This window comes from Panulirus ornatus, chromosome 68 (genome assembly GCF_036320965.1).
Source record: "Panulirus ornatus isolate Po-2019 chromosome 68, ASM3632096v1, whole genome shotgun sequence".
Classification (NCBI taxonomy): domain Eukaryota; kingdom Metazoa; phylum Arthropoda; class Malacostraca; order Decapoda; family Palinuridae; genus Panulirus; species Panulirus ornatus.
Genome location: NC_092291.1, coordinates 24294195 through 24310746, shown reverse-complemented (window position 1 = coordinate 24310746; position 16552 = coordinate 24294195). Strand labels below are relative to the sequence as shown.

General features: G+C 41.9%; 1 protein-coding gene across 4 annotated transcripts in view; it reads left to right on the top strand.

Moving 5' to 3' along the window:
• The window catches only part of LOC139747379 (furin-like protease 1), a 315203-nt gene that overhangs the window by 93314 nt on the left and 205337 nt on the right, over positions 1–16552 (top strand). For 2 of the 4 annotated variants that reach the window (XM_071659633.1, XM_071659632.1), the window contains exon 13: positions 9970–10299. The exons of the other annotated variants lie outside the window; for them this stretch is intronic. In XM_071659633.1, coding sequence (XP_071515734.1) covers positions 9970–10299 — 330 coding nt within the window. The remainder of the gene's footprint in view (positions 1–9969; positions 10300–16552) is intronic. 4 annotated transcript variants of the gene reach the window in all.

Here is a 16552-nt window from a genome sequence, read left to right as displayed (position 1 = left end):
GCTGTCTCCCGCGTTTGCAAGGTAGCGCAAGGAAACAGACGAAAGAAATGGCCCAAACCCCCCATACACATGTATATACATACGTCCACACACACAAATATACATACCTACACAGCCTTCCATGGTTTACCCCAGACGCTTCACACGCCTTGATTCAATCCACTGACAGCACGTCAACCCCGGTATACCATATTGCTCCAATTCACTCTATTCCCCGCCCTCCTTTCACCCTCCTGCATGTTCAGGCCCCGATCACACAAAATCTTTTTCACTCCATCTTTCCACCTCCAATTTGGTCTCCCTCTTCTCCTCGTTCCCTCCACCTCCGACACATATATCCTCTTGGTCAATCTTTCCTCACTCATTCTCTCCATGTGCCCAAACCACTTCAAAACACCCTCTTCTGCTCTCTCAACCACGCTCTTTTTATTTCCACACATCTCTCTTACCCTTACGTTACTCACTCGATCAAACCACCTCACACCACACATTGTCCTCAAACATCTCATTTCCAGCACATCCATCCTCCTGCGCACAACTCTATCCATAGCCCACGCCTCGCAACCATACAACATTGTTGGAACCACTATTCCTTCAAACATACCCATTTTTGCTTTCCGAGATAATGTTCTCGACTTCCACACATTCTTCAAGGCCCCCAGAATTTTCGCCCCCTCCCCCACCCTATCATCCACTTCCGCTTCCATGGTTCCATCCACTGCCAGATCCACTCCCAGATATCTAAAACACTTCACTTCCTCCAGTTTTTCTCCATTCAAACCTACCTCCCAGTTGACTTGTCCCTCAACCCTACTGTACCTAACAACCTTGCTCGTATTCACATTTGCTCTTAACTTTCTTCTTTCACACACTTTACCAAACTCAATCACCAGCTTCTGCAGTTTCTCACATGAATCAGCCACCAGCGCTGTATCATCAGCGAACAACAACAGACTCACTTCCCAAGCTCTCTCATCCACAACAGACTGCATACTTGCCCCTCTTTCCAAAACTCTTGCATTTACCTCCCTAACAACCCCATCCATAAACAAATTAAACAACCATGGAGACATCACACACCCCTGCCGCAAACCTACATTCACTGAGAACCAATCACTTTCCTCTCTTCCTACACGTACACATGCCTTACATCCTCGATAAAAACTTTTCACTGCTTCTAACAACTTTCCTCCCACACCATATATTCTTAATACCTTCCACAGAGCATCTCTATCAACTCTATCATATGCCTTCTCCAGATCCATAAATGCTACACACAAATCCATTTGCTTTTCTAAGCACCTCTCACATACATTCTTCAAAGCAAACACCTGATCCACACATCCTCTACCACTTCTGAAACCACACTGCTCTTCCCCAATCTGATGCTCTGTACATGCCTTCACCCTCTCAATCAATACCCTCCCATATAATTTACCAGGAATACTCAACAAACTTATACCTCTGTAATTTGAGCACTCACTCTTATCCCCTTTGCCTTTGTACAATGGCACTATGCACGCATTCCGCCAATCCTCAGGCACCTCACCATGAGTCATACATACATTAAATAACCTTACCAACCAGTCAACAATACAGTCACCCCCTTTTTTAATAAATTCCACTGCAATACCATCCAAACCTGCTGCCTTGCCGGCTTTCATCTTCCGCAAAGCTTTCACTACCTCTTCTCTGTTTACCAAATCATTTTCCCTAACCCTCTCACTTTGCACACCACCTCGACCAAAACACCCTATATCTGCCACTCTATCATCAAACACATTCAACAAACCTTCAAAATACTCACTCCATCTCCTTCTCACATCACCACTACTTGTTATCACCTCCCCATTTGCGCCCTTCACTGAAGTTCCCATTTGCTCCCTTGTCTTACGCACTTTATTTACCTCCTTCCAGAACATCTTTTTATTCTCCCTAAAATTTAACGATACTCCCTCACCCCAACTCTCATTTGCCCTTTTTTTCACCTCTTGCACCCTTCTCTCGACCTCCCGTCTCTTTCTTTTATACATCTCCCACTCAATTGCATTTTTTCCCTGCAAAAATCGTCCAAATGCCTCTCTCTTCTCTTTCACTAACACTCCCACTTCTTCATCCCACCACTCACCACCCTTTCCAATCAACCCACCTCCCACTCTTCTCATGCCACAAGCACCCCTTGCGCAATCCATCACTGATTCCCTAAATACATCCCATTCCTCCCCCACTCCCCTTACTTCCATTGTTTGGTAAACATTATATTTATATATTTTGTAATATGTTTTATATTTATTTATTTATTATACTTTGTTGTTGTCTCCTGCGTTAGCAAGGGAGCACAAGGAAACAGACTAGAATAGCCCAACCCACCCACGTACACATGTATATACATACACACCCATACACGCACAAATACACACCTATACATTTCAATGTATATATACATATACACAGACATATACATATACATATATACACATGTACATATTTATACTTGCTGCCTTCATCCATTCCCGTTGCCATCCCACCACACATGAAATGGCACCCCCCTTCCCCTGCGCACTCAAGGTAGCACTAGGAAAAGACAACAAAGGCCACATTCGTTCACACTTGGTCTCTAGCTGTCATGTGTAATGCATGAAAACCACAGCTCCCTTTCCACATCTAGGCCCCACAAAATTTTCCATGGTTTACCCCAGATGCTTCACATATCCTGGTTCAATCCATTGACAGCACATCGACCTGGTATACCACATCGTTCCAATTCACTCTATTCCTTACACACCTTTCACCCTCCTGTATGTTCAGGCCCCGATTGCTAAAAAATTTTTTCACTCCATCCTTCCACCTCCAGTTTGGTCTCCCACTTCTATTATTCCCTCCACCTCTGACACATATATCCTCTTGGTCAATCTTTCCTCACTCATTCTCTCCATGTGACCAAACCATTTCAGTACAATCTCTTCTGCCCTCTCAACCACACACTTTTTATTACCACACATCTCTCTTACCCTTTCATTACTTACTTGATCAAACCACCTCACACCACATATTGTCCTCAAACATCTCTTATCCAACACCTCCACACTTCTCTGCACAACCCTATCTATAGCCCATGCCTCGCAACCATATGACATTGTTGGAACCACTATTCCTTCAAACATGCCCATTTTTGCTCTATGAGATAACGTTCTCACCTTCCACACATTCTTCAAAGCTCCCAGAACCTTTGCCCCCAACCCCCCACCCTGTGACTCACTTCTGCTTCCATGGTTCCAACTGCTGCTGAATGTATGATGGGGTGGTGACGGGAATGGATGGAGGCAGCAAGTATGAATATGTACATGCATATATATGGATATGTCTGTGTACGTATGTGCATTTATACGCTGAAATGTATATGTATGTATATATGCGTGTATGGGCGTTTATGTATATACATGTGTATGGGGGAGGGTTGGGCCATTTTTTGTCTGTTTCCTTGTGCTACCTCACTGTCAGGGGAGACTGCAATTAAGTATAATGATTAAGAGGTTATGATAATATATATATTATTTCATTATTTGTTATACTTAATTGCTGTTTCCCACTTGAGTGAGGTAGTGCCAGGAAACAGACGAAGAATGGCCCATCCGCTCGTATACACATATATATACATAAATGTGTATATACACACATAAACATATCAACATATACATACATATACATAATGCATACACAGACCTATATTTTTTTTTTTTTTTTTTTTGCTTTGTCGCTGTCTCCCGCGTTTGCGAGGTAGCGCAAGGAAACAGACGAAAGAAATGGCCCAACCCACCCCCATACACATGTATATACATACGTCCACACACGCAAATATACATACCTACACAGCTTTCCATGGTTTACCCCAGACACTTCACATGCCTTGATTCAATCCACTGACAGCACGTCAACCCCGGTATACCACATCGCTCCAATTCACTCTATTCCTTGCCCTCCTTTCACCCTCCTGCATGTTCAGGCCCCTATCACACAAAATCTTTTTCACTCCATCTTTCCACCTCCAATTTGGTCTCCCTCTTCTCCTCGTTCCCTCCACCTCCGACACATATATTCTCTTGGTCAATCTTTCCTCACTCATTCTCTCCATGTGCCCGAACCATTTCAAAACACCCTCTTCTGCTCTCTCAACCACGCTCTTTTTATTTCCACACATCTCTCTTACCCTTACGTTACTTACTCGATCAAACCACCTCACACCACACATTGTCCTCAAACACCTCATTTCCAGCACATCCATCCTCCTGCGCACAACTCTATCCATAGCCCACGCCTCGCAACCATACAACATTGTTGGAACCACTATTCCTTCAAACATACCCATTTTTGCTTTCCGAGATAATGTTCTCGACTTCCACACATTCTTCAAGGCTCCCAGAATTTTCGCCCTCTCCCCCACCCTATGATCCACTTCCGCTTCCATGGTTCCATCCGCTGCCAGATCCACTCCCAGATATCTAAAACACTTCACTTCCTCCAGTTTTTCTCCATTCAAACTCACCTCCCAATTGACTTGACCCTCAACCCTACTGTACCTAATAACCTTGCTCTTATTCACATTTACTCTTAACTTTCTTCTTTCACACACTTTACCAAACTCAGTCACCAGCTTCTGCAGTTTCTCACATGAATCAGCCACCAGCGCTGTATCATCAGCAAACAACAACTGACTCACTTCCCAAGCTCTCTCATCCCCAACAGACTTCATACTTGCCCCTCTTTCCAAAACTCTTGCATTCATCTCCCTAACAACCCCATCCATAAACAAATTAAACAACCATGGAGACATCACACACCCCTGCCGCAAACCTACATTCACTGAGAACCAATCACTTTCCTCTCTTCCTACACGTACACATGCCTTACATCCTCGATAAAAACTTTTCACTGCTTCTTACACCTTGCCTCCCACACCATATATTCTTAATACCTTCCACAGAGCATCTCTATCAACCTATATGTACATATGTATTCATACTTGCTTGCCTTCATCTATTCCCGGCGCTACCCCTCCCCACAAGAAACAGCATCTCTACCCCCATTTCAGCAAGGTAGCGCCAGGCATACAGACAAAAAAGCCACATTTGTTCACACTCACTCTCTAGCTGTCATTTGTAATGCACTGAAACTACAGCTTCCTATACACATCCAAGCCCCACAGACCTTTCTATGGTTTACCGCTGATGCTTCACATTCCCCAGTTCAGTCCATTGACAGCACATCGACCCCGGTATACCACATTGCTCCAGTTCACTCTATTCCTTGCATGCCTCTCACCCTCTTCTTTGTTCTGGTCCCAATTGCTCAAAATCCTTTTCTTTCCATCCTTCCACCTCCAATTTGGTCTCCTGCTTCTCCTTGTTCCCTCCACCTCTGACACACACATCCTCTTTATCAACCTTCCTCACTCATTCTCTCTATATTTCCAAACCATTTCAATGCACCCTCTTCTGATCTCTCAGCCACACTCTTTCTATTACCACACATCTCTCTTACCCTTTCATTACTTACTCGATCATACCACCTCTTACCACATATTGTCCTCAAACATTTCATTTCCAACACATCCACTTCCCTCTGTACACCCCTATCAATAGCCTATTGTTTCTCAACCATATGATATTGTTGGAACTACTTTTCCTTCAAACATACCCATTTTTGCCCTCTGAGATGTTTTGTCTTTCCACATTCTTCATTGTTCCCAGAACCTTCTCCCCCTCCCCCCACTCTGTGATTCTCTTCCACTTCCATGGTTCCATTCGCTGCGTAGTCCACTCCCAAATATCTGAGTCACTTCACTTCCTCCATTTTTTCTCCAATAAAACTTACACCCCAACTAACTTGTCCCTCAACCATGCTGAACCTAATAACCTTGCTCTTATTCACATTTACTCTTAACTTTCTCCTTTCACACACACTTCCAAACTCAGTCACCAACTTCTGCAGTTTCTCATTTGAATCAGCCAACATTGCTGAATTATCAGCAAACTACAGCCGACTCTTTTCCAGGCCCTCTCATCCCAACAGACTGCATACTCACCCCTCTCTCCAAAGCTCTTGCATTTAGTAACCTAACCATCCGATACATAAACAAATTAAACAACTGTGGAACATCACACACCCCAGCTTCAGAAACAAATAAACAACTATAGGGACATCACACACCCCTCCTGTAGACCAACCTTCACCGGGAACCAATCACCCTCCTCTCTTCCTACTTATACACATGCCTTACACTCTTGATTAAAACTCGTACTGCTTTAAGCAGCTTACCTCCCACACCATGCATTCTCAAGACCTTCCACAAAGCATCTCTATTATTCCTATCATATACTTTCTCCATATCCATAAATTCCACATACAAATTCATCTATTTTTATAAGTATTTCTCGCATACTTTTTTCAAAGTAAACACCTAATCCACACATCCTCAACCACTTCTGACACCACACTGCTCCTTCCCAATCTGATGCTCTGTACACTCCTTCACCCTCGCAATTGATACCCTCCCATACAATTTTCCAGGTATCCTTAACAAAATTATGCCTCTCCCAATCTCCCAGTCATTTGCACTCCTTCCTAGTTAGTACTGTCCAAATGCCTCTCTTTTCTCTTTCTCTAACAACCCTTTCTGATCTCTACACCTCCCACCTTTCTCATGCCACATGCATCTTTTGCAAAAGTCATCACCGCTTCCCTGAATACATCCCATTCTTCACCCACTCCTTTCACTTCATTTGCTCTCACCTTTTGCCGTTCTACACTTTATCTTTTCTTATACTTCTTCACAAAAGTCTCCTTTCCAAGCTTGTTTACTCTCACCACTCTCTTATCCCCTATGCTCTCTCTTCTTTTTTGAAAACCTCTACAAATACTCACCTTTGCCTCTGCAAGTTAGTGATCAGACATCCCACCAGCTGCCCCTCTCAGCTCATTTTCATCCAAAAGGTAATCTAATAATGCCCTTTGACCATCTCTCCTACTCGTATGTATACTTCTGTATATCTTTTTTTTTTTTTTTTTTTTTTTGCTTTGTCGCTGTCTCCCGCGTTTGTGAGGTAGCGCAAGGAAACAGACGAAAGAAATGGCCCAACCCACCCCCATACACATGTATATACATATGTCCACACACGCAAATATACATACCTACACAGCTTTCCATGGTTTACCCCAGACGCTTCACATGCCTTGATTCAATCCACTGACAGCACGTCAACCCCGGTATACCACATCGCTCCAATTCACTCTATTCCTTGCCCTCCTTTCACCCTCCTGCATGTTCAGGCCCCGATCACACAAAATCTTTTTCACTCCATCTTTCCACCTCCAATTTGGTCTCCCCCTTCTCCTCGTTCCCTCCACCTCCGACACATATATCCTCTTGGTCAATCTTTCCTCACTCATTCTCTCCATGTGACCAAACCATTTCAAAACACCCTCTTCTGCTCTCTCAACCACGCTCTTTTTATTTCCACACATCTCTCTTACCCTTACGTTACTTACTCGATCAAACCACCTCACACCACACATTGTCCTCAAACATCTCATTTCCAGCACATCCATCCTCCTACGCACAACTCTATCCATAGTCCACGCCTCGCAACCATACAACATTGTTGGAACCACTATTCCTTCAAACATACCCATTTTTGCTTTCCGAGATAATGTTCTCGACTTCCACACATTCTTCAAGGCTCCCAGAATTTTCGCCCCCTCCCCCACCCTATGATCCACTTCCGCTTCCATGGTTCCATCCGCTGCCAGATCCACTCCCAGATATCTAAAACACTTCACTTCCTCCAGTTTTTCTCCATTCAAACTCACCTCCCAATTGACTTGACCCTCAACCCTACTGTACCTAATAACCTTGCTCTTATTCACATTTACTCTTAACTTTCTTCTTTCACACACTTTACCAGACTCAGTCACCAGCTTTTGTAGTTTCTCACATGAATCAGCCACCAGCGCTGTATCATCAGCGAACAACAACTGACTCACTTCCCAAGCTCTCTCATCCCCAACAGACTTCATACTTGCCCCTCTTTCCAAAACTCTTGCATTCACCTCCCTAACAACCCCATCCATAAACAAATTAAACAACCATGGAGACATCACACACCCCTGCCGCAAACCTACATTCACTGAGAACCAATCACTTTCCTCTCTTCCTACACGTACACATGCCTTACATCCTCGATAAAAACTTTTCACTGCTTCTAACAACTTGCCTCCCACACCATATATTCTTAATACCTTCCACAGAGCATCTCTATCAACTCTATCATATGCCTTCTCCAGATCCATAAATGCTACATACAAATCCATTTGCTTTTCTAAGTATTTCTCACATACATTCTTCAAAGCAAACACCTGATCCACACATCCTCTACCACTTCTGAAACCACACTGCTCTTCCCCAATCTTTCTTTTTAAACCAAGTATTCCCAATCAACAGTCTTTTTTGAGCACACAGTTCCTTAAGCTATTCATAATTTCCATTCACAAACCTGAATACCCCATGCACACCAATTATACCCTCAACTGCCACATTACTCACCTTTGCATTTTAGTCGCCTATCTCTAATACCTGGTTTCGTGCACCAAAACTGCTGACATTCACTCAGCTGCTCCCGGAACACTTGTCTCTCATGGTCTTTCTTCTCATGATCCGGTGTGAAAGCACTAATAATCACACATCTTGCCATCCACTTTAAGTTTTACCTACCTCAATTTAGAATTTACTGCCTTACACTCTATCACACATTCCCACAGCTGCTTCAATGGCAGTGTTACTCCTTCCTTAGCTCTTGTCCTCTCGCCATCCCCTGATTTACTTCCAAGACGTTTTCAAACCTTTCTATTTATCCTTGAGCTTTATTTCATGCAGAGCCAGAACATCCAGGTTTACTTTCTCAAATATAATGCCTATCTCGCCTCTCCTCTCATCTTGGTTACATCCTCACACATTCAGACACTCTAATCTGAGTCCTCGAGGAGGATGAGCACCCCCCTGCTTGACTGTTTCCTCTGTTTCTCCTATTAGAAATTGAAACACAAGAAGGGGAGGGTTTCCAGGCCTCTCTGCTCCTGCACCATTTAGTTGCCATCTACAATACGCAGGGAACATGGAGGTAGAATTCTTTCTCCCTTACCCCATAAGTAAGATGTTCATCAAAATAACTAACATTTTACAAAATTTATATGCTTTTTTTAATTTGTCTCATACATGATACAGCTGTGATATTTTATCAACAGTGCAAAAATATAGGGAAAACTATAATACATTAGTAATGTAAGGATATTTCGTGTTGCATATCAAATCAGCCTTGTTCTTCAGGAACCATGAAGATCTGGTGGGATATGCTCTCACTAGTCATCTTAAATTCATAAAGTTAATTTCAGAGAGATTAGTTTGCATGCATGTTGATTTGTTTGAAGATTTTGTTTTGGTATGCACAGTGGTATTCCAGCTTTGGTGAATGATGGAGAAGGTTAGAAAGCCTGGGTTTCTCTGCATGAAGCTTCTTAATAAATACTATACAAGTAGGGGATTTTGTTGGTTATATTTCAGTACTTTTTGACATGTAATGCACTAATACATTAATTCTTGTCTGTTAATATGAGTAGCTTTCAACCATTCTCACCTTCACTTTTCGTTCAAACTGGGATTCTAAACTAGGATTATGGCTGTTCATCTGTACTATTTTTAAATATGATATATTTGTTTGAGATGTTTGGCTTAAAGAATTAAGCTTTTTGGTGATGGGGTTTACCTTCAGCTGGATGACGAATATCCATAAGTATTGGGTTTACTGTAGTGGGATTCACTTGATAGTGTAGCTAATATGCACCGCCCCCTCCTTGCCTGCTGCCTCTGCTGACCATGCTGTCCCTGCTGCTGCTGCTGATGCTGATGCTGTCCTCTAGGAGCCACTCTGCTGGAGGAGTGGAAACTCATCTTTCATGGCACCAGAACTAATCCAGACAAGTGGCAGGCACGAGGGGGGCGTAGAGACCGTGGTGGTGGGGGTGTAGTAGGAGGACGGGGGATTGTGCCAGTCTCCTTTATCCATAACACTCCAACCACTCCTACCACCACATCAACCACTTCCAGCACCACACACCGACCATGGCACCCATACCAGCCAGGAAACCCTTTGTACTCAATTCCCCCACAATCTCCCCACTCCCCTCACTACGAGTCACCACCTGCCCCTATACGCCCACCATACCACCGCGACAGCTCCCACCATAAGGGTAACTAAATGGATGGGAATACCCAAATTCCTTCTGTAGTGGTAAACTCGTATTCTGCATGTTGTAAAATATTCCTTTAATGAGAAACATGACCTGCATGCTAAATACAGTAATGTAAATTAAAGTTTTGTGTACATAAGAGTATGAACAGTAATTTTTTGGGTGTATACATACATATATTTTTTTTTTTTTTTTCTTTTTCAACTGCAGATATTCTTTGAGATGAGTGACAACTATTGTTGGCCAAGTTTTTCATTCATATATCATAGTGATATGTCATGAAAATGGCCTTGCGTCAATTATAGTGTCCACAAAAAAAGATTGTCCGACCCCACATATTTTCAAAGCTGATAAACAGGCTAAGATTGTTGGCTCTTGCCTTTCTTAAGAGAAGAAAGCCTGAATTCTTGCCTGGAAGCAAGAAAATGTGGGTACACGTGAGATTTCTAGATGCACTGGATGCTCAGAACACATGATCAGGCAGCTTCTTGCAATATATCATCAGCACCACACATCATTTTGGAGATCAAGACCCTATGGACCCAAAACTTGGTCCTAGAATACTTCAGGAACCTTGCCAATTCCTTGTTCAGACATCTAGAGATGGTAATCAAAGCTAATGGAGAGATGACAAAGTACTTAAATGTAAGTGTGACATTGCCTTTTAAAATGTACGGGGAGGAAGACAAGTTTTTTGTAAACTCTGTACATTCAATTTTGACTGTAGCAAGACTGTAACTTTAGGAAATTTTAACCTCCTAGAATACTGTATTGATAAACTGTGTATCTCAGTAATTTCTATATCTGATGTTCACCAGTCATACTGTAAGTACTTTTTTTTTTTACTGAATGAGATATACCGTGAAAATATTAGCATCATTTTTCTCTCAGTGAATCCCTCTGCAAGTTTTCTGAATGGAACTGAATAGAAGGAAGTTTTGAATGAAATGTCCAATAGAGTTGGAAAGGCATGTGGCCTAATCAAAGTGGTTTGAATACATAGACCAGTTGTATTACCACTTTACCAAACTTGTCAAGCAGTGAAAAGAAGTCTCTCATTTTGTCATTATGCATAGCACTATTATCCCAGGAGGAGGTACTCATCTTCCAATATTTTCCAGTTTTAGGAGAAAAGATATCTGCTTCTGCTTTTTACTTGTGATTATTTATTTATTGTTTATTTTTATTTCTATTTTTTTGTTCAGGTTATGTAAAGTCTTAAGTGAGACCAGCCTTGGCTCTTTCACTTACTTCTATGGTAAGTTTACAACTGGCATAGACTTTTGTAAGTCACATTTGGCAATAATATTTTTAGTTAGGACGTGTGGAAATATTAGAAGCAGCTTAGCAATGATTGTTGATGAACAAGAACAACAAATAAAGTGAATCCTGATATTATATTCAAGCTAGTTATGTACCTTCCCTCCAAATTTTTTTCTCACAACAGCTGTGTTAAACAATATGACACAGTGAATGAAAATTCCTCATCAGTTGCCTCCATCTGGCCTATTAGCATTAGCATTAGAAAATGAACAAGAAAATGTATCATGTCACATCATTTCTGGGATGAAAGAATGCATTTAAACCATATGTTTGTGATTTACTGTATGAATAAGATCTTGAAGTAATTTTTATTGTTTTATAGCTGTGTTATTCCTAAGATTTATATTGTAATTTATTGGAAAATGTTTAGTCAGTGATTTTGCCTTAATAATAATGGGTATATTTACGCCCAGTGCTGATGATGTCATTCAGCCTTCAAGGCATTGATGACACCAGCCCCTCCATCTGAGTATGTCCAGAGAGGTTTCTTAGGCCTTTCCCATCCCAAAAATCACGCTCGAAATGACTTCCTCCCAGCTACAGCAGTTGTTGTTGGAAGTATTATGGCCAATTTTATTTGCCAAGGCTGCCCAAATGTTTTCTATTTGATTGAAGTCTGAGGCTTTAGGTGGATGTGGCAACAGCATAGTTACAGGGTGCTGCAAGAACCAATTTGTTGTTATTAACAATTTGTGGACAGACCTGTTTTACTGATGGTACCACCTCGTCACCCAATATGTCAACATGTTTCTCTCTTGCTCATTGACAAAGTCTGACATATGCCAGTTTGCCAATACCTGTGAATTAATCCACTTGAATGTTCCAACACTTATTCATCCCCTTATGTGGATTCTCACAACTTGCTATGCAGTGTCTGCAGAAATAAGGGAAAATGGTGAAATGTGTATTTACTTGCAGAATTTGTATTCATCAGACTGATTTGAATGAACACAATACTGAGAAAATTATTCCTAACATGGGCATTAAGTTGCACACTAAAGGGTGGAAATGAGAGAGAGAGAGAGAAAGTTGCTCACCTGGTGTTATTTTGCTACCAAGCTCAATTTGTCTTCCTCCCATCTATGCCATGTGTCTTCTTGCTAGAGAAAATGGCGTTGTCCCAGAAGTATCCTGGCTTGTCTGCATACTCAAGTGCATACTCCATTTGCTTAATATAGCATGGTTTCTTCACTGGTATATGGCTCTGAAGATTAATGGTATGCAGCCCGTTTTGGATGGTTTGGGGTGTGCAATGAATTCTCTGGTAGCCCTTGCTATTGGTTGTGAAGATCACTGATACTGGCGGATTTTGGCCTTTTATTCAAAGTGCCTAATCCATAGGGCTATCTATGGTTAGCTTTGATACATCAAGTTTTCTTGACACCATTGCTCAAGGATTGATTAAGGAGAGTGATGACTGGCATGCACATTAGCTAAGAAGTTTAAATACTGTGATGACACTCACTACCTTGACAGGAAATGTCGAGGTCAATTCCAGTTCTCAAATCACTGCTTCCGCTGAAAGAGCATATCTGCTGGAGAACAGTGACAGACAACAATGTGACCTTTAATTCATGATCTAAGCATCAGTATTATCTTTTCAACTGTGTATCAAATTTACCAATTGTGTATTATAAATTTGATTCATCATTTAGTGTATTCTTTTCTAAGCATCTGAGTTGCATTTTGTGGTATTTCTTTAATCCTATCATCCTTGTTTCAAATCCCAGGAATATGATTCCATTTGCTAAAGAAGTAGTGAATAAGGAAAGAATATTTATTTTAGTCAAAAATAAAGTAAGTCATTGAATCACCCCATTGTATTTCAGTGGTATCAGATTCCTGTTCTGTTTTCAGTATGATGAATATTTTATAATATTACAGATTTTGTCCATAATTCAGTAAATTCTCTACATAGAAATTAATTTCCTTAAGTTGAAACATTATTATACTTTGTTGCTGTCTCCTGCATTAGCGAGGTAGCGCAAGGAAACAGACAAAAGAATGGCCTAACCCACCCACATACACATGTATATACATACACATCCACACACGCACATATACATACCTATACATCTCAACATATACATTTATATACACACACAGACATATACATATATACACATGTACTTAATTCATACTGTCTGCCCTTGTTCATTCCCGTCGCCACCCCGCCACACATGAAATGACAACCCCCTCTCCTGCATGTACGCAAGGTATGCTAGGAAAAGACAACAGAGGCCACATTCGTTCACACTCAGTCTCTAGCTGTCATGTATAATGCACTGAAACCACATCCTCCCTTTCCACATCAAGGCCCCACAAAACTCTCCATGGTTTACCCCAGACGCTTCACATGCCCTGGTTCAATCCATTAACAGCATGTCAACCACAGTATACCACATCGGTCCAATTCACTCTATTCCTTGCACGCCTTTCACCCTTCTGCATGTTCAGGCCCCAATCACTCAAAATCTTTTTCACTCCATCTTTCCACCTCCAGTTTGGTCTCCCACTTCTCCTCGTTCCCTCTACGTGTGACACATATATCCTCTTGGTCAATCTTTCTTCACTCATTCTCTCCATGTGACCAAACCATTTCAAAACACCCTCTTCTGCTCTCTCAACCACACTCTTTTTATTACCACACATCTCTCTTACCCTTTCATTACTTACTCAATCAAACCACCTTACACCACAAATTGTCCTCAAACATCTCATTTCCAGCACATCGACCTCCTCCGCACAACTCTATCTATAGCTCACACCTCGCAACCATGTAACACTGTTGGAACCACTATTCCTTCAGACATATCCATTTTTGCTTTCCGAGATAACATTGTCGCCTTCCACACATTTTTCAATGCTCCCAGAACTTTCGCCCCCTCCCCCACCCTATGACTCGCTTCTGCTTCCATGGTTCCATCCGCTGCCAAATCCACTCCCAGGTATCTAGAACACTTCACTTCCTCCAGTTTTTCTCCATTCAAACTTACCTCCCAATTGACTTATCCCTCAACCCTACTGTACCTAATAACCTTGCTCTTATTCACATTTACTCTCAGCTGTCTTCTTTCACACACTTTATTAAACTCAGTCACCAGCTTCTGTAGTTTCTCACCCAAATCAGCCACCAGCACTCTATCATCAGCGAACAACAACTGACCCACTTCCCAAGCTCTCTCATCCACAACAGACTTGCCTCTCTCCTAAACTCTTGCATACACCTCCCTAACAACCCCATCCCTAAACAAATTAAACAACCATGGAGATATCACACACCCCTGCCGCAAACCGACATTCACTGAGAACCAATCACTTTCCTCTCTTCCTACTCATACACATGCCTTACATCCTCGATAAAAACTTTTCAATGCTTCTAACAACTTGCCTCCCACACCATATATTCTTAATACCTTCCACAGAGCATCTCAATCAACTCTGTCATATTCCTTCTCCAGATCCATAAATGCTACATACAAATCTATTTGCTTTTCTAAGTATTTCTCACATACATTCTTCAAAGCAAACACCTGATCCACACATCCTCTACCACTTCTGAAACCACACTGCTCTTCCCCAATCTGATGCTCTATACATGCCTTCACCCTCTCAGTCAATACCCTCCCATATAATTTCCCAGGAATACTCAACAAACTTATACTTCTGTAATTTGAGCACTCACTCTTATCCCCTTTGCCTTTGTACAATGGCACTATGCAAGCATTCCGCCAATCCTCAGGCACCTCACCATGAGTCATACGTACATTAAATAACCTTACCAACCAGTCAACAACACAGTCACCCCCTTTTTTAATAAATTCCACTGCAATACCATCCAAACCCGCTGCCTTACTGGCTTCCATCTTCCACAAAGCTTTTACTACCTCTTCTCTGTTTACCAAATCATTCTCCCTAACCCTCTCACTTTCCACACCACCTCGACCAAAACACCCTATGTCTGCCACTCATCATCAAACACATTCAACAAACCTTCAGAATACTCACTCCATCTCCTTTTCACATCACCACTACATGTTATCACCTCCCTATTAGCCCCCTTTACTGATGTTCCCTTGTCTTACGCACTTTGTTTACCTCCTTCCAAAACATCTTTTTATTCTCCCTAAAATTTAATGATACTCTCTCACTCCAACTCTCATTTGCCCTCTTTTTCACCTCTTGCACCTTTCTCTTGACCTCCTGCCTCTTTCTTTTATACATCACCCACTCATTTGCATTATTTCCCTGCAAAAATTGTCCAAATGCCTCTCCCTTCTCTTTTGCTAATAATCTTACTTCTTCATCCCACCACGTACTAACCTTTCTAATTTGCCCTCCTCCCACACATCTCATGCCACAAGCATCTTTTGCGCAAGCCATCACTGCTTCCCTAAATACATCCCATTCCTCCCCCACTCCCCTTATGTCCTTTGTTCTCACCTTTTTCCATTCTGTACTCAGTCTTTCCTGGTACTTCCTGACACAAGTCTCCTTCCCAAGCTCACTTACTCTCACCACTCTCTTCACCCCAACATTCTCTCTTCTTTTCTGAAAACCTCTACAAATCTTCACCTTTGCCTCCACAAGATAATGATCAGACATCCCTCTAGTTGCACCTCTCAGCACATTGACATCCAAAAGTCTCTCTTCTGTGCACCTAGCAATTAACACAATTCAATAATGCTCTCTGGCCATCTCTCCTACTTACATACATATACTTAAGTATATATCTCTTTTTAAACCAGGTATTCCCAATCACCAGTCCTTTTTCAGGGCACAAATCTACAAGCTCTTCACATTTCCATTTACAACACTGAACACCCCATGTACACCAATTATTCCCTCAACTGCCACATTATTCGCCTTTGCATTCAAATCACACATCACTATAACCCGGTCTCGTGCATCAAAACTACTGACACACTCA